This window comes from Oncorhynchus masou, chromosome 13, assembly GCF_036934945.1.
Source record: "Oncorhynchus masou masou isolate Uvic2021 chromosome 13, UVic_Omas_1.1, whole genome shotgun sequence".
Classification (NCBI taxonomy): Eukaryota; Metazoa; Chordata; class Actinopteri; order Salmoniformes; family Salmonidae; genus Oncorhynchus; species Oncorhynchus masou.
Genome location: NC_088224.1, coordinates 60,594,923 through 60,617,588, shown reverse-complemented (window position 1 = coordinate 60,617,588; position 22,666 = coordinate 60,594,923). Strand labels below are relative to the sequence as shown.

The 22,666-nt window shown below is 42.8% G+C and overlaps 3 protein-coding genes and 1 long non-coding RNA gene across 7 annotated transcripts in view; 1 reads left to right on the top strand and 3 right to left on the bottom strand.

Moving 5' to 3' along the window:
• Positions 1-3,075, bottom strand: part of LOC135552752 (tyrosine-protein kinase BAZ1B-like) — a 30,044-nt gene extending 26,969 nt beyond the window's left edge. For 2 of the 4 annotated variants that reach the window (XM_064984571.1, XM_064984574.1), the window contains exon 1: positions 1,208-1,982. In XM_064984571.1, coding sequence (XP_064840643.1) covers positions 1,208-1,326 — 119 coding nt within the window. In that variant the 5' untranslated portion in view covers positions 1,327-1,982. Of the gene's footprint in view, positions 1-1,207; positions 1,988-2,986 lie in introns of those variants that run through there. The other 2 variants (XM_064984573.1, XM_064984572.1) reach the window with 2 other exon arrangements.
• A 158-nt stretch (positions 3,076-3,233) lies between these two features.
• Positions 3,234-7,396, top strand: LOC135552768 (uncharacterized). The gene is made up of 3 exons (XR_010457500.1): positions 3,234-3,351; positions 4,506-4,645; positions 4,847-7,396. It is a non-coding gene; the product is annotated as an uncharacterized LOC135552768 (long non-coding RNA).
• A 559-nt stretch (positions 7,397-7,955) lies between these two features.
• Positions 7,956-13,575, bottom strand: LOC135552763 (B-cell CLL/lymphoma 7 protein family member B-B-like). The gene is made up of 6 exons (XM_064984587.1): positions 13,422-13,575; positions 12,863-12,938; positions 12,667-12,754; positions 12,266-12,436; positions 11,956-12,059; positions 7,956-11,812 (listed from the first exon to the last, which is right to left on the bottom strand). The coding sequence occupies exons 1-6, from the start codon at positions 13,511-13,513 to the stop codon at positions 11,744-11,746; spliced, it is 600 nt and encodes a 199-aa protein (XP_064840659.1). The 5' UTR covers positions 13,514-13,575; the 3' UTR covers positions 7,956-11,743.
• Positions 13,576-20,244: 6,669 nt separating this feature from the next.
• Positions 20,245-21,159, bottom strand: LOC135553364 (uncharacterized). Its single transcript, XM_064985511.1, has 2 exons — positions 20,709-21,159; positions 20,245-20,594 (listed from the first exon to the last, which is right to left on the bottom strand). The coding sequence occupies exons 1-2, from the start codon at positions 21,157-21,159 to the stop codon at positions 20,245-20,247; spliced, it is 801 nt and encodes a 266-aa protein (XP_064841583.1).
• Positions 21,160-22,666: the final 1,507 nt, after the last annotated feature.

Sequence of the window (22,666 nt, the reverse complement as noted above, 5' to 3'; positions counted from 1 at the left end):
AATAATTAAAAGTGAGTGTGAGGGACATCCCACACCATGTATATATTCGGGATTCTTTCATAACAGAGCCAAAGTGCAGGGTAATACCCAGAAACACTGTGCTCCAGCTGAAACTAAATCTAACAGTGTTCCTGTCTGTAGAGGCTAAGCAATGTGTTAAGTCATGTCCCGATATCATCATGACTTTGGCATATATAACCCCAATGAATATAGGCTAGCTAGATGTTAAGCAGTACAAACGTCACCCATTATATTACACTTACTGACAAAATGCAGAGCACAAACATTTTGGGTTGATGATGGTGTACATTGGGATAGCAGTGTTGGGGTTTGCTTACAGGCGGCTCAATTAGCTGCTTATCAAATTAGGTTAGTGTACTGTACCTTTAGACTAGAAACACAAAAAGTGATGATGATGGCCTAGTAAGTTATGCAGCCTCCTGGAGCAATACATTATCTCGAACTCACGTGGGGCACCAAAATACTTATGTAACTATTGGTAGTATGGCTAGGGGACTTCAAAACAACGCATTGAACTGCATTGTTACTACACAGTTGAGCAACCTGAACGATAACGTTACATGTTTAATATCAATCGGGTATGCCAGGCAGCCTACACTTGATTGGAAAGTGGTTCATAGCACAAACCCGTTTGCTTTTTCTTACATGCCGTTGTATTTACAACAAGTCAAACATGCCAATTTTATCTGCATGTCAAATCAGACCGATTTGATGAGCTCGTGTCAGAACCGACGTGATGTAATCTGTGACGTTGTCTGTCTGTCGTTAGCTGCTCTTCGATCTACTCTGTAAAGTTAGCTAGCTATGCTAACAAACGCGCCATAACAAACTTAAAACAGATCTTGGGAATTACCCAAACCAGTTAGGCATAAATAAGCTCGATAGATTGCTGGATAGTACTATTCTCAAATAAATCTAGTAGTAGTTAACTTAGCTACTGTTTGTCTAGTTAGCTAGTTTTGAAAAGAGAGCACAACTTTGGCTACGAAATAACACTGTGTGCTCATATTACGGCAAAGACAACATTCTACAGTATTTAGTTATTAAACATCAGAAGGTCAGAAGGTGAATAACATGTTAAAACACTGACAAAACGCGAAGTCCCAATTAGTGTACATAATGGTTGTGCTTTGATAGTCAGCTAGCTGGCGAACTGAGTCGGCTTTGCCATAATGTGAAAGGATACTCTTTGTTCCTGAAGGCCTCCTTGGTGTGTTCGATGATGTAGACCTCCTCATCTGGGCCTGGCGGCTCGGCTAGCGGCTTAACAAGCGGGTAGGGTTTCCGGCCCAGCAGTGGTGCCATCCTGGGTACGAAACGGCAGCGATGAAGTCTTTACAAATAAAACTCCTAGTACAAAACTACGCAAAATATCACAATATGGCCTTAGCATGTAGTCAAGTATCCAAAAATATTCCAGGAGCATTCAACGTGTAGCAAGCTAGCTAGCCAGTCGGCTAAATCCTCGTTGCAAAACAATAACACAGCACTTCTTGCTAGCAGTCAAATCGCATCCTTGTTCTGTTCGCCGGTAGTTGTGTCATTGTTTATCAACACGAACTTGTCAAAAACAGCTGTTTCACAAGTGTGAACTGATAATGAACTCTTCGGGTAGGCTATACGGAAAAACTTATGCTAGCTAGTCCCAAAGGAGGATGGAGAGGCGAGCTGACAGGATTCTCCAACTCGCGGTAACAGCGGAGGTTCCCGTCAGGGGATCTGGCGCGCTCTCTCCGTTCTCCAAAGACTAGGCCTCTTCTAATGGAGCGATTTTTTTTTGACTCGCAGTTTCCGTCCTTGGAAGTTGAAGTTGTTACAATAATAGTAAAGGGTTGTAACAACTTAATAGAAATATCCAAGAGGTTATCACCTGGGTTGAAGAAATGGCGGGAGTTCCCGCCCGGCAAAATTTTGCACAACCCCAAAACTCAGTTTCCCCGACAGCAAACAGCGGCGTTAGATTTATCCCGCCCCTCTCGTTTTCGATTGGTCTCACAAAGAGCGATCCTATTGGCGTGTTCTAGCATGTGTTTGCATATTTCCGTAACTCACTTCGCCCTTGCACTCCTTCTAAACAACGGCATTTTTAAATATAAACTTTGGCAAAGGGTCAAATCTACTAAAACTAGTCCACTCTGTTCGTAACATATTTTAGTTTTGGAACATAAAACTGTATTGAGATTAAATGTTTCTTCGGTGAGAAAATTAGCATAATTGTCGGCCAAAATTAATCTTCTCCAACTGCCAGTCACTGGGCTTCCTCTCATCATATTTGGTAGGGAGTGGAAACGCCAACCGGATGCTTCACACTCATACATCTGGTGAAATATCTTTCTCCTTGTTCCATCTGTGACTACAAACTGTCGAGTTATATCACAAATAGAACAAGGAGGAAGATATTTTACCGGATGTATAAATGTGAAGCACCCGACGCGCCAATAGGATCTCTAGATCGTCCCCACCTCCTTGCTTGTTCTTCTCACTATGACTAATTTGTTCCCGTTTGAAACGACAGGCTGTGGTCTGTCTTGGTTTATACATAACAAAATTTGAAATACGGTTGGAAACAATAGAGACAAAATGGTACCCTCCTCAGGAATGAAACGTCATGGAGCCAGTTTCATAACCCCAGTATAATTAGATTTGCCGCTGTTGTGTCAACACATTATTTCAAATGACAAGTAATTTTGGACACGCGATTTATTGATTTTAATTGTTAATTTGTCACTACCTGACCGACCTAATATCCTATTAGGGGCGTGGTTTAGCAACGTGAGCTGTAAGAAAATGAAATTGTCAGGCAGTGAGTAATCTCGCTAGGTCGTGCTTGGCTCTGCACCCCTCTCTGCTTGTTCTGACCACTATGACTCATTTGTTTCAATTTGAAACGTCAGTCTGTGGTCTATCTTGGGTTAGTTATAAAAAAAAAATCGTTGTTGTAGTCCAAAACCCGGAAATGACTTACCTCTGGTTTGTTCAGCCACATTCGGGAACTCTAGCGAGAAGACTCGGCAGACCGGGGTTTAGGGAATGAGTGAAGTGGAAAATCCTTCCTTAGTTGTTAATTTTCTTGAAATGTTTAAAGGCACAACATAGTTTCGAGCTTTTGCCTTAAGTAGCTGAACATGTTATTACTCCCACCTCGTGAATGTGACAAACGAACAAGTTTTAATTTTCGGCAAGAACAACTTCATATAGAAGAGTGCCTTTGAATTGACGGGCCTGCACATGCGCAGTTTGGCGCGATAGACCGTTACACCCGATAACGTGTTTCTGCGCAGGAGCTTAGCAAGCCAACATCACCATAATATCGCCTACAAGCGTGAATAGGTATTTATATTGGAGAAGCAGTTTCTACATATCTTTACACTAAACCATCTTTGGTTCAGCCATCCCTATGGGGAAAATGAATGGTGAAAAAAAAGGGTTTTGGAATAAACACGAAAATGATGTCTGAGGTTAACACAGGTTTCAAATCAAATTGTATTAGTCACAGGCGTTCTTGAGAGTATGTTTTTGTGTCTGTGGGTGAGGGTGAGGGGTGGGTAACCTACTTCATTACTACTTGACTTGTAGATGCCCTAGCTTGCTGTATTATTTTGGTTGGTGGTGGTAAAAGTACCAAAATGTCATACTTGAGTAAAAGTAAATATACCTTCATAGAAAATGACTCAAGTAAATGTGAAAGTCACCCAGTAAAGGTATTTGGTTTTAAATATACATACGTATCAAAAGTAAATGTAATTACTTAAATATACTTAGAAAAGTATAAATAGTTTCAAACTCCTTATATTAATTTTAAAAAATGCATTAAACGGATAGCCAGGGGCAAACTTCAACACTCAAACATAATTTACAAATGAAGCATGTGTTTAGTGAGTCCTCCAGATCAGAGGAAGTAGGGATGACCAGGTATGTTCTCTTGATGAGCATTCAAAATGTAACAAGTCATTTTGGGTGTCAGGGAAAATATATGGAGTAAAAAGTACATTATTTTATTTAGGAATGTTGTGAAGTAAAAGTAGTCAAAATGCTAAATAGTAAAGGAAAGTATAGATACCCTGTTCAAGTATTTTTACTTAAGTTCTTTACACCACTGATTTAGGTCTGGCTTTTTGAGAGGTTTCAGAGATGGACTTATTATCATCCTCTCTTGAGTCAACAGTGTGCTTACTTTACTACAGGAAGGAGTTGATCTGTTTGCTGTTACCCTCTGGAAAGCAGTATAGCTAGTAGGCAAGGTTATGTAATGTTATTTAGTCCTGCCTGCTATGGTGGGTTTTAAATGAATTGGTATTCACATGTTAGTTATTTTTAGGTAGAATTTTAGGTAGAATTACTGTCATGTTATTGATACCAAATTGCAAACCTTATTTGCACCTTTTCTATTCAATAACCAATGGGTGTGCCTGAGTCTTATCACCTCTCAACTAGGTCAGCTGTTTCAACCTGGAATGCTGTGCTCCTGCTTTGGTCTGTTTCAGTCATTGCGTGAAGGGTTTTGTCCCAGCCCAGCTCTAGGTTAACTGATACCAATGCGGCCGCTGCTAAGAAGCACGGAGTAGCTATGGACCAGAAGACTGCAGCCAAGGCAGCACTGGTCCACACCTGCCTTGTCTGTTGGGTGAGTAGTATTGGTTGGTACTGTATGTGCTTTTAGGTTACTCTCTATGTGTAGGCTATTGTACTGGCCTGTGTGGTACAGTCTTTCATATGTGTAGTAGTTTGTTGCATCATATTGCTTAGTTTATCATTTGTGTCAACTTTGAATACAATCTAAGCCTCAGATTGTTAACTTCCTCCATTTTGTACTTGACCTTTATAGAGTAAATACAAACCCGAAGACGTTCAAGCAGCACTCTGAGAGCAAGCATCCCAAGTCTCCAATGGTCCCAGTACTGGTTGATGTGTGGGCCTAAGTGACCACACACACTGAAATGGACCTACACCCGGGGTAAGACTCTTCCATCATTCACACACAGTAGACATAGTATAAACCACGAGGTTGTCAACAAAATTATGTCCTCAATGCTTAAGTTGAATTGTGTGTGGCTCAATTGGTGGAAATCACGTGATCACTCATCGTCTTTGTTATGACTGACCATGAGAATCTAAATCGGTCAGATCATGTTTGCAATGAATAACTTCAATCAGTCCCTCTCTCCCCAATAGAGGGGGATGGAAAGAACTAGTGGGGATTAACAACTCACATCCTGTTGTAAATCAAGGGAGAAGATCCATGCCTGTGCTCTCAAAATTCACCAAAGGAATGTGCTTTGTCTCAACAGACTTGTTCCCGCTGAAACTCTTAACACTTTCAAAAGCGAATACTGGACAATATTTCTAACGTAGAATGTGGGGAATGGTCAGAGGCGATCTACAGAACACTAATGTCGTTTTGTATGCTATTTTGTGATGTCATTAAAAATGTTATAAAGGAAATTCTGGAACTTGGAAAGTATACCCACTACATGGATGAAGTTTCCATACTATGGGTTGTGCATGTAATATGGAAAATTATGAACGTGTTTTTGTTAAGAGAGGGATGTGATAATAGAGAATTGTTTCCATAACTTTGCACACCGCCCCGGAGTGACGTCATGGAGCATGCCAGCCTGCCAAAACCGCCAGTTTCATGCAAAAGTTATAAATGATGGGTTATGAATTAACACATGGGACCAGAAAAGTGTGAAGCTGCAGCTGCGTGTTTAAAATGGTTTGAACTTTGAATCTCAAGTCGAGGTGGAGACGATAAACTCACCTCCCAGAAAATCACTGGTATGGCTGATTGGCTGTCCTAAGTAAAGTATCTTCAAAAGCGAATTTAAGTAGGACCAACCTGTTACTCTACTCAAACCATCGTATTACGCAACTCTCATCACCTCACTGGGGAACCATAGATACGGCTGGCTAGCCTATCTTCAAAGAAGCTTCTTCACAGACAGTTTTCCCGACTATAAATCCTAACTATCAACACGAGGAGGAAGAGGCGAGAAGCTCACCTCAGACAATCACTGGAACAACTGATTAGCTGTCCTAAGTCAGATATCAAGAAAAGCGAATCTATGTGAGATTATTCTACTACGCTCATCACCAATGGGAATCTTGCTCATCACCAAAACTATCTTCCAGAGTGAAGAACATTAGAAGAGACGGATCCGGACCATTTCAGACTTGCAAGCGTGCTGCTGAAAGGCCAACCCACATCCTTCCTAAGAAGGCCTGGTTCCGACAGAGATAAATGGCGAACAAAGGCACCCACACGTAAATACATTAATGATTTCATATTCCAAATGGGTGGCGGTTCGTATGCAAAATATATGATTAATATGAGAATAGTTCTAAAATGTATCCATGATGAGTGTCCCTTTTTCTCTCTCTCTCGCCTCCCTACCCCACTTTGTTCATTGTTTATAAGCCGCCATATTTTGTCAGTCCACTAGGGACCTTTATCTCATGTAAAGGGTGTATTTTTAGTCTGTGTTATTATTTAGTTAGCTAGTACATAAATAATTTAACCAATTTGTGTAGTACTTAATCGTAAGATTTTGGTTTTTGCAGATTCAAGGAGGTTACGACTGTTCAGAATGATATGATACGAGGTTATGATGAATAAGTTGACTGTTTATAGATGTGATAGGTAAAGACCTGTTAGAGTTTAATTCAGGAGATGGTCACTCTTTAAAGAACCGCTCTCGTGGTGCCCCAGATCCTAATGAGTTATGTTTTACATTATTCATTTAATCGGGTAACAATTAAACATAGTTAATTAGATAAATAATAGTCTTCAGATTAATGTTAAAGTCAAATCACGATAACTTTAATGTTATGATTCACAGACACTCGATGTTCACAATTTGAATGACGTTGAGGGACACGCTGAGACCTTGAGTATGACTGGACATGGGCCGGATATTTGTGACAATGACTTAGGTGTGCAGAAACACACCAGTACCATGACAAGCAAGTTAAATGTTTACTCCATTGCCAACCATTCCTCTAGATACCCCTTATTCCACACTGCCTTTTATGCCCCGTGGTCCTTCAACTTTGAACATTTTGGAACTCTCCATCTTATCTCTATAAACCCACCCTACCTTCACCCATTTTCCCTATGCTGCTTCCATAACTTATTCTTCTCCTGATTTGATCAAATCTAGACTAAGTAACATGTTTAAAAGTGGCCAGCAGAGATAGGTGGGATGGGCTGAGGGTTGGGATGTGGAATTGGAAACAAGTGGGAGTGGAGTTGCTGGGCGTGGGATAGAATGGTGGTCAAAGATAAAAGTATAAAAAGTCAAAATAAAACAACCATAAAGTAAGTTTGAATGACACTGTTTCTCCTTCTGTCTTTCTCTTATTTCTCTTTTGTTCTGTTTCCTGGTTATTGGAATTATTATTTTTAAATCTTATTTTCTGGGGGGGGGGGGGGGGTCTCAGATGGTTCAGGGGCAGATCTTGGGTAACTGTGGGGAGGGGGATCTTGGACGGCAGTTGGAAACTTGGGCCGGTGGCTGATGGATTGTTGGTTCGGGTCCCCGTTTTTGACTTTGTGGAACATCTTTCGACGTGCCCTTGAGCTGGCCGTTGACCCTGGTTGCTTCTGTGTGTCGCTCTGGATGGGAGTCTTTTAGAGACTGTGATGTTGTTGTTGAGCAGCTTCCCTGCAAGTATATTATGTTTTAAATATTCAATTAAAAAAAGGTTTAAAAGTGTTGTGGTGTACTGTTTTTGTTACCTTATTTCACCTGTGTAATTCTGTCCTGCTAATTCTGGGGTTCAGACTGAATGCAGTGATAAATATTCTGCTCACAATTGACAGCAGCAACATTACATTGACAAGAAGGCTGTTGATATAGCTGTGTTTAGGCATGGCTTCCTTGTTTTGTGTCACAATGTTCGTAATAATGGTTGAGCCAAGACGCAGCGCGATATGAGTTCCACATAATTTAATAAAGAAGTGAAACTTTAGCAAAGACAAAACAATAAAGAATAAATTAACTGTGACAACAATGCAGTGCTAACAGGCAGCTAAACATAAACAATGCTAAGTATGATCCCCAATTAGAGACAACGATAGCCAGCTGCTTCTAATTGGGAATCATACCAAAACCCCAACATAGAAAAAACAACCTAGAACCCCACAGAAAATATAAACTAGTCACACCCTGACCTACTCTACCATGGAAAATAGGCTTTCTTTTTTTGTTGGAATTTTACCCCCTTTTCTCCCCAATTTCGTGGTATCCAATTGTTACTCATCGCTACAACTCCCGTACGGGCTCGGGGGAGACGAAGGTCAAAAGCCATGCTTCTTAACACAGCGCGCATCCAACCAGGAAGCCAGCCGCACCAATGGCGACCTGGTTAGCGTGCACTGCGCCCGGCCCGCCACAGGAGTCGCTAGTGCGCAATGAGACAAGGATTTCCCTTCCGGCCAAACCCTCCCTAACCCGGACGATGCTAGGCCAATAGTGCATCGCCCCACGGACCTCCCGGTCGTGGCCAGCTGCGACAGAGCCGGGTCGCAAACCCAGTGGTGGCACAGCTGGCGCTGCAGTACAGCGCCCTTGACCACTGTGCCACCCGGAAGGCACATTGTTTTATTGTTGCTGGTCTAATTTCTAAAATGGAAAAGCAGAAGAATCTGTGCGCTCTCTGATAGTAATACTCGTGATCTTCGATGTCCCAGGTTTGTGGCATTGATTAATAAATTATTTGTTTACTTTAAGTAAGATGTTTATATATTATGTATAAAATATGTATGCATTGTTCATTTCTTTAAAACAATGTAATTGTTGGAGTTAATTTGTTTGAAGTGATTGATGGGTGGTTAGGTGCATTCTTGTCAAACAAATATGCTTATTCATTCATAATTATGTATACATTCTGCAATTAATTAATCGCGCTTTGAATTGCAAGAATTTTCAGAACATGTCCACAGGTTAGTTCTGAATTGCTTTAATACAGCAGTGCATTCTGACACCATTAATTGAAATAGATTTCTCCTCGTTCATATAGTTGGCAGAAATGTTAAGGGATTAAATATAGACCTCCACTGGCAGAAGGAGAAGAGGATCTTGTAAAATAAGGGTATGATGCTAGTATTAATTTACATAGCTGGCTAGCTAGCTTCTTTGCAAAACAATTGCCTAGTATTCATGGCACATTGTAAATATCTGACTGCTACTAGAATAGTATTATGTACACGACACAAGACCAGATGTATAAACAAGACAAATATTAGTTATATAAAATATGGAACAGTAAATGAAAATGTTCAATATATATTTTGTTTTGGATCAAGGTTGTTAGTGGCTAGCTAGTTGACAGCAAAGGTGTCAGCAAGAAATGAAGTGCAGGAGCTTGTAGTCTTGCATGTCTACTTGATGCAAATTAGCATTTTCGAATCAGAGTAAATAGAGCCAAATATATTGTTAAACACTTTGTCTGACAGAGTTTACATGGTTATCAAAACATCACACCAGGGAAAGTCTACATGAGACACAGACCTTGTTTGAAGTGGTTCTAAAATGCCCTATGGGAAAAATGAATGGTGAAAAAAAAAAGTTTGAGAAATATTTCCCTGTTTGACTGCTAGTTTTTATGACGCATTCGCTGTGGGGCTCTATTTCAGTGGTTCCCAACCAGGAGACTTGGACCAGTGGGGGTACTTGGCCTTTCCACAGGGGGTACTTGAGAAGACTCATGAGACCATAGGCCTACTGGTAAAATGCACATGTGGGGGTACTTCAGGAGTACTCCTGGCAGAGCAAAATTCATTTGGTGGTACAGTAACCGAAAAGGTTGGGAACCACTGCTCTATTGCTTGGGTGGGCTGGGCACCTCCATAACTGTCAAATATATTGACATTGTTGGGCCCCTTCTAGAAAGAGAATATTTTATGTATTTTTCTTTTACATAATGTCCCGTTGCATTTAGATTCAGTATCCCCGTCTGAAGACATTGTATGCATTACAATTTTGAAAAGCCACCTTATTCCCCTATATTCCACTTTGTTTTATTTTGAGTGAACTATCCCTTACATTCAATAACAAGCAATGGAGTATTTCTCATAAATGTTTAGTATGACAGGAAAATAGTATTCTTTACAAATAACGAAAACACTAAAATCACATTTTCACAAGAATTTATACTGAAATTAAATGTCCTACAGTGGTAGGAGTTACTTACTTCCCATGGATTTTAACATTCAACCAAGAATAATTATATCATCTCTATCAGATGTCAGGAGTTTATTTCATGGACTTGATAAAAACCCACAGTGCTAAGTCTGGAGACTTATGGTCAGCCACGGCCCAAGCCTTCTATGTATAGATTGAGGGCTGAAGGCCATAGATTTGCAATCCAATAATTTCCATGAAACAATGATGATAAAATGCAACCAGGTCAAGTGGTCATCCTATATGGTGAAAACTATTTTGGCCAATTATTTGAGAGTATGGGAGTCAAAAGATGCAAAACACTGCAAACAGAAAACACGATATCTACAACCATATTTTACTATGGAGCAGCGTATATTCCAGCATGTGCATCACTTTTGCAGCACAAAAACAAGCACTTGAGAGCATGACCCACCTGACCATAAGAAACATTCTCTGAATTACAATACAAGTGTATTTACACCAAGGTCTTGAACTACCTTTCAACCTCGTTCACCATTCACTTTCAATGCTCTATGAAAATGGAACAAGCAAGATACAGTATATCAAAAAGGATAGACATGACAAACAGTTTTCTAATCTTATTTGCAAAGCAAAGTACAAACGTAAAAAAAACGATTTAAAAAACTTCAGCCCATATTCAATCAAATCCAGTGACTGGAATAAGTTTCCCCTCATACTTCCTGTGCTGCTTGGATAAATGTATTTAACAAAACAGCGCAAACAGTGTAAAACAAAAGAAACTCAACCGAACATGAATTAAGATGTGCTCCACTTCATCCCTTAGGATTAACAAACTGATTTGATTGAATAGGGGCCATAATTACTTATATCTGTGCAATTTATACAAATAGCATAATATATGAGACACTTGCCTGACAGAAAATAAATAGTGTATATTTCAGAGCGATAGGCACTTTCTGTGAGCACGACTTTATGTACAGTGTAACGCATTAAACGGCTTAAGATTCCTTTTCAAAGCTGAGAAGGTAAAATTGTATTTTAAAAAACAACTTAAAACTGTATTAAAACAACGTCAACGTTCTTTTTAAATGTGTTCCATTTGTAATAACTTGATTAACAGAAATGCATATTTTATAATAATCTATCTACAAATAACTGCCAAAATGAAGTAAACACCAACATAAAGTGTCTTAATAGGGCGTTGTGCCACCACGAGCCAGAACAGCTTCAATGCACCTTGGCACAGATTCTACAAGTGTCTGGAACTCTATCGGAGGGATGCGACACCATTCTTCTACAAGAAATTGCATCATTTGGTGTTGTCATACAGTACTATGGTAGCCATAATAATGGCCTGCCCCAGCATTTGTATACATGACCCTAAGCATGATGAGATGTTAATTGCTTAATTAACTCAGGAACCACACCTGTATGGAAGCACCTGCTTTCAATATACTTTGTATCCCTCATTTACTCAAGTGTTTCTATTATTTTGGCAGTTATCCATATGTCAAATTTGAAGCCTTCAATAAAGCTAGTGAATGGGTTACATGCATGTCCATCCAATCAACTAGTTATCTCAGTACAGCCTTTTTTTCAGTGCAAACTTTCTTCAGTGGAGGGGCTCCTGATCCCTCTTCTTCCTGTTAGAAATATTGGTATTTAAATAAATTGACTATGGTGATTTCTTTCATGTTATTATTAAGAGCTGAAGCAATTATCAATTTAAAAAAATTGCAGAAAAAAAAGAAGGTAATATCCTTTACTAATATAGAAAACCACTTACCTCTGTGCATGGAGCTTTTACTCGGACACCAAGGGGCAAAACCAGGTCCTCTTTGATCAATGTTGGAGGCTCATCAGCAACTTCATGTGCTGGCTGGGATGGTTCTGCATATAGAGTGATAGACTGAGTGAAACACTTAAAAGGCATTGAGATATTAACCGTAATATAGCCAATAGAGTATACCTCATGTTACATGAGTGACATAATAGCTAGGGCCCAGAGTTTTTCCTAGTCAGGTTACAGGGTCTGGAAAAGCTCCTTGCCCTACATGGGTGCAGTGTGATGGTGTAGTATGCTAGGCCAACTGTACCGTTCACACTCTCCTGGCCCAGCATGGGTGGTTGAGCGTCTTCGGTCGTGCGGAGTGTTGTGGTGTGGGGAAGAGGACTGACTGCCTCACTGGCATGCTGGGAGCTGGAGCTGCTGCTGTCCATTTTGGGCTGGTAGATATCAGACAGGAAACTCTGGTTGCTGCATTCATCTATGTTGAAGAGAACAGGAGCAGTCTTGAACGGTTTCAGATCAATATAATTTTCAATTCAGGAGGTAAATTGAATTTCCATTTAAAAAGTATGTCAAATTGTTTTAATCTGCATTGAGTGAATTTCCACGGAATCGCCCCAAACCCTGTTATACAGAGTAGTAAAGTGCTCTAAAACCTGCTCCAAATACAGTGCTGCTTGTGCTGCTCATAGGCAGTCAGTGCCTCACCTTGGAAATCCAAGGTAGAGTTGGAGTTTTCCAACACCACATCTTTTAGACCTCGAACCTCTCCAGTTATGGATTTGCTCCGGTATATCTGAAAGAGAGGAGAGAGAATAAAATAGAGCCAGCGTAGTTTCATACACAAACTCATTAAATTCATGAACCATATAATGGCCAGACACAGCATTATAAGATAACATACCTGTTTAGTGTCTGTCACAGGCACCCACTTGAATATTCGTAGGGATGTGTCTCCCACAGTTACCCACTTCTTCTCCCTGAAAATGAAATGTAACAGAACAGATAATAGATTTACTACATTCAGTAATAAAAAGCATGAACCTAAGATTCTGCTGGCGTTGGCTCATTTACTGGTGGCTATGCATAGGGCTAGGGTATGTAAATAGCCTGTGTGTTGATATTATTTTATTTATATGCGCAAGTGCATTTTCTGCCAAATATTCCTGAAAGTCGCCGAGCGAAACTGCTCAGATGGACGATGGATATGTTCAATGTGGGTCACAGTTATATCAGAATGCGTAATATTGCAACAACATATGGACAAGTGTAGCCATTTTGACAGATTGGGGAAAATTCCGTTAGTCCCGCCTATAGCATTACCGGGCTTCGGCAGCCCAGTCTCTCTATTGGCTGTTGTTTCAATCACTCACCAACCCTTCTAACATTTTACGAGTGAAGTTTGATGTGTGGCGTTGCAGATGTTTACATTTCATTTACATAATCCCCGCGGTTTTACTTACCATTTACGCACTTTTTCAATTGCTGCCAGCACCTTTTTAATATCATCTTTAGCACGACTCCGTGTCTCCGCGCGACCTGACCGTCCGGACATCTTTAGTTGTTACTTTTTGGAGATGTATTTTCTTGCAACTCCAAACTTGCAGTGTGCCTACTCTTCCAATATACTAATATTCTCGCGAGGTTTTAACACCCATTCTCCTTTCCTAGTGGTTGGTCTGTCTGTTTTCTCCATCCTCCCCATCATCTTTGAACCGACGTCATCACATTACCATTGACAGTAAAATAATAGGTTGTTATAATGGGAATGATGAATATCTGGATAATTTAACCGCATAAATGACATAAACAACGATTTACATGGTTCATTATATCAAATTGGATATGAAATGATAATCCTTGGGTATGAGAGGAAGTGAGGGGATGAAGAAACTACAATAGAGAGGGAGTGATACAATTATATACAGTATGTATTATTATGGGCCTCTCTTTTTAGTCTTGCAGAGGGTTGCACTGACCAATAAACACTGATATGGCATGCATTTGTAAGCTTGGTTCTATTGAGCAAACCAGTGCTTGACGTGGACTGAAATTGATGCCGGCACTCATTTTGTGTGCCTGTACTGTTTATATTTAGGTGCAGGAACTCTGCAATAGTTTTAAACCAATATTTTATCGGAGGTGCAGGAACTGAAACAGTAAAACATTTTAGGTACTGGTACTCAGTTGAGCTCGGTGAGCTCCTGCCCAAGTCAAGCACTGGAGATAACAAATATTGGTTGGCAGGCTCAATCAGCAGGGTGAGATATTTTGTGTTACCTTTATGTATTCTGATCTTAGAGCTGTGGCTAACTACCTTAATTAGTGGCGCAGCGGTCCAAGGCACTGTATCTCAGTGCTAGAGGCGTCACTAAAGACACCCTGGTTCGAATCCAGGCTGTATCACAACCGGCTGTGATTGGGAGTCCCATAGGGTGGCGCACAATTGGCCTAGCATCGTCCGGGTTTGGCCGGTGTAGGCCATCATTGTAAATAAGAAAATGTATTTAGTCAGCCACCAATTGTGCAAGTTCTCCCACTTAAAAAGATGATAGAGGCCTGTCATTTTCATCATAGGTACACTTCAACTATGACAGACAAAATGAGAAAACAAAATCCAGAAAATCACATTGTAGGATTTTTAATGAATTTATTTGCAAATTATGGTGGAAAATAAGTATTTGGTGAATAACAAAAGTTTACCTCAATACTTTGTTATATACCCTTTGTTGGCAATGACAGAGGTCAAATGTTTTCTGTAAGTCTTCACAAGGTTTTCACACACGGTTGCTGGTATTTTGGCCCATTCCTCCATGCAGATCTCCTCTAGAGCAGTGATGTTGGGGCTGTTGCTGGGCAACACAGACTTTCAACTCCCTCCAAAGATTTTCTATGGTGTTGAGATCTGGAGACTGGCTAGGCCACTCCAGGACCTTGAAATGCTTCTTACGAAGTCACTCCTTCGTGGCCCGGGCGGTGTGTTTGGGGTGATTGTCATGCTGAAAGACCCAGCCACGTTTCATCTTCAATACCCTTGCTGATGGAAGGAGGTTTTCACTCAAAATCTCACGATACATGGCCCCATTCATTCTTTCCTTTACACGGATCAGTCGTCCTGGTCCCTTTGCAGAAAAACATCCCCAGTTCTTTGGATGCAACTCAGCATTCTTTGTCCTCCAAACACGACAAGTTGAGTTTTTACCAAAAAGTTCTATTTTCGTTTCATCTGACCATATGACATTCTTCCAATCTTCTTCTGGATCATCCAAATGCTCTCGAGCAAACTTCAGACGGGCCTGGACATGTACTGGCTTAAGCAGGGGGACACGTCTGGCACTGCAGGATTTGAGTCCCTGGCGGCGTAGTGTGTTACTGATGGTAGGCTTTGTTATTTTGGTCCCAGCTCTCTGCAGGTCATTCACTAACGCCCCCCGGGTGGTTCTGGGATTTTTGCTCACCGTTCTTGTGATCATTTTGACCCCACGGGGTGAGATCTTGCGTGGAGCCCCAGATTGAGGGAGATTATCAGTTTTCTTGTATGTCTTCCATTTCCTAATAATTGCTCCCACAGTTGATTTCTTCAAACCAAGCTGCTTACCTATTGCAGATTCAGTCTTCCCAGCCTGGTGCAGGTCTACAATTTTGTTTCTGGTGTCCTTTGACAGCTCTTTGGTCTTGGCCATAGTGGAGTTTGGAGTGTGACTGTTTGAGGTTGTGGACAGGTGTCTTTTATACTGATAACAAGTTCAAACAGGTGCCATTAATACAGGTAACGAGTGGAGGACAGAGGAGCCTCTTAAAGAAGAAGTTACAGGCCTGTGAGAGCCAGAAATCTTGCTTGTTTGTAGGTGACCAAATACTTATTTTCCACCATAACTTGGAAATTAATTCATTAAAAATCCTACAATGTGATTTCTGGATTCTTTTTTCTAATTTTGTCTGTCATAGTTGAAGTGTACCTATGATGAAAATTACAGGCCTCTCTCATCTTTTTAAGTGGGAGAACTTGCACAATTGGTGGCTGACTAAATACTTTTTTTGCCCCACTGTATAACTAGGAATAAAGGACAGATAGTAAACAGTAGCAGCAGTGTATGTGATGAGTCAAAAAAAATGTGCAAAAGGGTCAATGCTGATAGTCCGGGTAGCTATTTGGTTAACTATTTATCTAACTATTTAGAAGTCTTATGGCTTGGGGATAGAAGTTGTTTAGGATCCTGTTGGTTCCAGACTTGGTGCACTGGTACGGCTTGCCATGTGGTAGCAGAGAGAACACTATGACTTGGGTGGCTGGAGTATTTGACCATTTTTAGGGCCTTCCTCTGACACTGCCTGGTATAGAGGTCCTGAATTGCAGGGAGCTTGCCTCCCCCAGTGATGTATTGGGCCGTACGCAGAACCCACTGTAGCGCCTTGCAGTCGGATGCCAAGCAGTTGCCATACCAAGCAGTGATGCAGCCTGTCAAGATGTTCTCAGTGGTGCAGCAGAAGAACTTTTTGAAGATCTGAGGGCCCATGCCAAATCTTTTCAGCCTCCTGAGGGGGAGGAGGCATTGTCATGTGTTGGTGTGTTTGGACCATGATAGATCCTTAGTGATGTGGACACAGGCGAACTTGAAGCTCTCAACCCACTCCACTACAGCCCTGTTGATGTGAATGGGGGTGTGTTCGGCCCTCCGTTTCCTGTAGTCAACGATCAGCACCTTTGTCCTGCTGATGTTGAGGGAGAGGTTGTTGTCCTGGCACCACACTGACTTCATCCCTTTACACTTTCTCGTCATTGTCAATGATCAGGCCTACCACCATGTTTTCTGCAAACTTAATGATGGTGTTGGAGTTGTGCAGAAGGGCACTAGCGTGGCAGATGTGTTGTTGCCTACCCTCACCACCAGTGGGCGGCCCATCAGGAAGTCCAGGATCCAGTTGCAGAGGGAGGTGTTCAGTTTCAGGGTCCGTAGCTTAGAGATGAGCTTTGAGGGTACTATGGTGTTGAACGCTGAGCTGTAGTCAATGAACAGCATACTCACATAAGTGTTCCTTTTGTCCAGGTGGGAAAGGGCAGTGTGGAGTGCAATAGAGATTGCATCCTCTGTGGATCTGTTGGGGCGGTATGCAAATTGGAGTGGGTCTAGGGATTCTGGGATAATGGTGTTGATATGAGCCATTACCAGCCTTTCAAAGCACTTCATGGCTACGGACGTGAGTGCTACGGGTCTGTAGTCATTTAGGCAGATTGCCTTTGTGTTCTTGGGCACAGGGACTATGGTGGTCTGCATGAAGCATGTTGGTATTACAGACTCAATCAGGGACATATTGAAAATGTCAGTGAAGACACCTGCCAGTTGGTCAGCACATGCCCGGAGCACACGTCCTGGTAATCCGTCTGGCCCCGCAGCCTTGTGTATGTTGACCTGTTTAAAGGTCTTACTCACGTCGGCTGCAGAGAGCGTGATCACACAGTCGTCCAGAACAGCTGATGCTCTCATGCATGCGTCAGTGTTGCTTACCTCAAGCGAGCATAGAAGTGATTTAGCTCGTCTGGTAGGCTTGTGTCACTGGGCAGCTCGTGGCTGTGCTTCCCTTTGTAGTCTGTAATAGTTTGCAAGCCCTGCCACATACGACGAGCGTCGGAGCCGGTGTAGTTTGATTTAATCTTAGCCCTGTATTAACGCTTTGCCTGTTTGATGGTTCGTCGCAGGGCATAGTGGGATTTCTTGTAAGCTTCCGGGTTAGAGTCCCGCACCTTGAAAGCTTCAGCTCTACCCTTTAGCTCAGTGCAAATGTTGCCTGTAATCCATGGCTTCTGGATAGCAATAGCAATGAAAGTTAACATTATGTTTCCGAATGACATCACCAAGAGGTAAAATATATAGTGAAAACAATAGAGTGGTCCTAAAACAGAACCTTGAGGAACACCGAAATTTACAGTTAATTTGTCAGAGGACAAACTGATATCTTTCCGACAGATAAGATGTAAACCAGGCCAGAACTTGTCCGTGTAGACCAATTTGGGTTTCCAATCACTCCAAAAGAATGTGGTGATCAATGGTATCAAAAGCAGCACTAAGGTCTAGGAGCACGAGGACAGATGCAGAGCCTCGGTCTGACGCCATTAAAAGGTAATTTACCACCTTCACAAGTGCAGTCTCAGTGCTATGATGGGGTCTAAAACCAGACTGAAGCGTTTCGTATAGATTGTTTGTTTTCAGGAAGGCAGTGAGTTGCTGTGCAACAGCTTTTTCTAACATTTTTGAAAGGAATGGGATATTCGATATAGGCCGATAGTTTTTTATATTTTCTGGGTCAAGGTTTGGCTTTTTCAATAGAGGCTTTATTACTGCCACTTTTAGTGAGTTTGGTACACATCCTGTGGATAGAGAGCCCTTTATTATGTTCAACATAGGAGGGCCAAGCACAGGAACCAGCTCTTTCAGTAGTTTAGTTGGAATAGGGTCCAGTATGTAGCTTGAAGGTTTAGAGGCCATGATTATTTTCATCATTGTGTCAAGAGATATAGTACTAAAACACTTGAGTGTCTCCCTTGATCCTAGGTCCTGGCAGAGTTGTGCAGACTCAGGACAACTGAGCTGGAGGAATACGCAGATTTAAAGAGGAGTTCATAATTTGCTTTCTAATGATCATGATCTTTTCCTCAAAGAAGTTCATGAATTTATCACTGCTGAAGTGAAAGCCATCCTCTCTTAAGGAATGCTGCTTTTTAGTTAGCTTTGCGACAGCATCAACAAGAAATGTTGGATTGTTCTTATTTTCCTCAATTAAGTTGGAAAATAGGATGATCAAGCAGCAGTGAGGGCTCTTCCATACTGCATGGTACTGTCTTTCCAAGCTAGTCGGAAGACTTCCAGTTTGGTGGCGCCATTTCCGTTCCAATTTTCTGGAAGCTTGCTTCAGAGCTCGGGTATTTTCTGTATACCAGGGAGCTAGTTTCTTATGACAAATGTGTTTTGTTTTTAAGGATGCGACTGCATCTAGGGTATTGTGCAAGGTTCAATTAAGTTCCTCAGGTGGTTTACTGAATTTTGTACTCTGACGTCCTTGGGTAGGTGGAGGGAGTCTGGAAGGGGATCTAGGAATCTTTGGGTTTACCGAGAATTTATAGCACAACTTTTGATGATCCTTGGTTGGGGTCTGAGCAGATTATTTGTTGCGCTTGCAAACTTAATAAAATAGTGCTGGCCGTCGTGGCTTAAAATATTCTAATTTTTGGTGACTTTAATATTCACATGGAAAAGTCCACAGACCCACTCCAAAAGGCATTTGGAGCCATCATCGATGGCCCGTTACTCTGGGTCTGGTCAACATGTCTCCGGACCTACTCACTGCCACAGTCACACTCTGGACCTAGTTTTGTCCTGTGGAATAAATGTTGTGGATCTTAATGTTTTTCCTCATAATCAAGGTCCGATAGGAATTCAGGGAACGCTGTATATGGCCCAGGAGGCCTGTAAACAGTAGCTATAGAAAGTGATTGAGTAGGCTGGATAGATTTCATGACTAGAAGCTCAAAAGACGAAAACGTCGTTTTTGGGGGGTAAATTGAAATTTGCTATCATAAATGTTAGCAACACCTCCGCGGGTTGCACGGGGGATATGGTCACTAGTGTAACCAGGAGGTGAGGCCTCATTTAACACAGTAAATTCATCAGGCTTAAGCCATGTTTCAGTCAGGACAATCACATCAAGATTGTGATCAGTGAATAGTTCATTGACTATAACTGCCTTGGAAGTGAGGGATCTAACTTTAAGTAGCCCTATTTTGAGATGTGGGGTATCACAATCTCTTTCAATAATGGATGGAATGGAGGATCTTTATTCCAGTGAGATTGCTAAAGCGAACACCGCCATGTTTAGTTTTGCCCAACCTAGGTCGAGGCACAGACACGGTCTCAATGGGGATAGCTGAGCTGACTACACTGACTGTGCTAGTGACAGACTCCACTAAGCCAGGCCTGCACCCTATTTCTGTCAAGTGTCAATGTGCAGCAGGTAGGACGGAATCAGGCGCAGGACACAGAACAGAGTAAAAAACGTATTTTACTCGAATAAACAACAAAATAATTCCACGCAGGGAAAATATACCAGCTCACAGAAATAGTGAACACTTATCAACGAACAAACACACACAAAACCATGTGGGAACCAGAGAGTTAAATAGGGAATAAATAATAATGTAATGGAAACTTGGTGTGTACAATAAAAACAAAACAAATGGACAATGAAACGTAGATCGGTGGCAGCTAGAAAACTGGTGACATCGACCGTTGATCACCGCCCGAACAAGGAGAGGCACCAACTTCTGCGGAAGTCGTGACAGTACCCCCCCGGTGCGCCGACACCGGCCTCGGGGACGACCCGGAGGACGAGGCGCAGGACGATCCGGGTGGAGACAGTGAAATTCCCACAGTAACGAAGGGTCCTGGGTGTCCTCCACCAGCACCCAGCATCTTTCCTCTGGACCGTACCCCTCCCACTCCACGAGGTACTGAAGGCCCCTTGCCTGACGCCTTGAGTCCATGATGGCTCGAACATTATACACCGGGGCCCCCTCAATGTCCAGAGGGGGCGGAGAAACCTCCCGCACATCAGACTCCTGGAGCGGACCAGCCTCCACCGGCCTGAAGAGAGACACATGAAATGAGGGGTTAATACGGTAATCAGGGGGAGCTGTAATCTATAACAAACTTTGTTCAGTCTCCTCAGGACTTTAAATGCCCCCACAAACCACGGACCCAGCTTCCGGCAGAGCAGGCGAAGGGGCAGGTTTCGGGTCGAGAGCCAGACCCGATCCCCCGGTGCATACACCGGGGCCTCACTGCGGTGGCGGTCGGCGCTCGCCTTCTGCCGCCTGATGACCCGTTGCAGGTGCACATGGGCAGCGTCCCATGTCTCCTCCGAGCGCCAAAACCATTCATCCACCGCAGGTGCCTCGATCTGGCTCTGATGCCACGGTGCCAGGACCGGCTGATAACCTAGTACACACTGAAAAGGAGATAGGTTAGTGAAGGAGTGGAAGTCATGGGCCATCTCTGCCCAGGGGATGAAAGTCGCCCACTCCCCCGGCCGGTCCTGGCAATAGGACCGCAGAAATCTACCCACATCCTGGTTAACTCTCTCCACCTGCCCGTTACTCTCGGGGTGAAAACCTGATGTGAGGCTGACCGAGACCCCCAGACGTTCCATAAACGCCCTCCAGACCCTGGGGACACCGATCAGAAACTATATCCTCAGGCACCCCGTAGTGCCGGAAGACGTGGGTGAACAGGGCCTCCGCAGTCTGTAAAGCCGTAGGGAGACCGGGCAAAGGTAGGAGACGGCAGGACTTAGAAAACCGATCCACAACGACCAGGATTGTGGTGTTTCCTTGTGACGAAGGAAGATCCGTCAAGAAATCCACCGATAGGTGTGACCACGGCCGTTGTGGAATGGGTAGGGGTTGTAATTTCCCCCGGGCAGGTGTCTAGATGTCTTGCACTGGGCGCACACCGAGTAGGAGGAAACATAAACCCTCACGTCCTTAGCTAAAGTGGGCCACCAGTACTTCCCACTAAGACAGCGCACCGTCCAACCGATGCCAGGGTGACCAGAGGAGGGGGACGTGTGGACCCAATAGAGAAAACGGTCGCGGACAGCAAATGGAACGTACCGCCGCCCAGCTGGACACTGGGTAGGAGTGGGCTCTGTACGTAACGCCCGCTCGATGTCCACGTCCAGCTCCCACACCACCGGTGCCACCAGGCAAGAAGCTGGAAGTATGGGAGTGGGAACCATGGGCCGCTCCTCTGTGTCATACATTCGGGACAGTGTGTCTGCCTTCACGTTCTGGGAACCTGGTCTGTAGGATAGGGTGAAAACAAAACGGGTGAAATACATGGCCCACCTTGCCTGGCGAGGGTTCAGTCTCCTCGCCGCCCGGATGTACTCCAGATTGCGGTGGTCAGTCCAGATGAGGAAAGGGTGTTTAGCCCCTTCAAGCCAATGCCTCCACGATTTCAGAGCCTTTACGGCAGCCAGTAGCTCCCGGTCCCCCACATCATAGTTACGCTCCGCAGAGCTTCTTTGAAAAGAAAGCACAGGGATGGAGTTTGGGTGGCGTACCCGAGCGCTGAGACAGCACAGCACCTATCCCAGCCTCGGACGCGTCCACCTCCACTATCAAATCAAATCAAATTTATTTGTCACATACACATGGTTAGCAGATGTTAATGCGAGTGTAGCGAAATGCTTGTGCTTCTAGTTCCGACAATGCAGTAATAACCAACGAGTAATCTAACCTAACAATTCCAAAACTACTACCTTATACACACAAGTGTAAAGGGATAAAGAATATGGACATAAAAATATATGAATGAGTGATGGTACAGAACGGCATTGGCAAGATGCAGTAGATGGTATTGAGTACAGTATATACATATGAGATGAGTAATGTAGGGTATGTAAACAAAGTGGCATAGTTTAAAGTGGCTAGTGATACATGTATTACATAAAGATGCAGTAGATGATATAGGGTACAGTATATACATATACATATGAGATGAGTAATGTAGGGTATGTAAACATTATATTAAGTAGCATTGTTTAAAGTGGCTAGTGATATATTTTACATCAATTTCCATCAATTCCCATTATTAAAGTGGCTGGAGTTGAGTTAGTGTGTTGGCAGTAGCCACGCAATGTTAGTGGTGGCTGT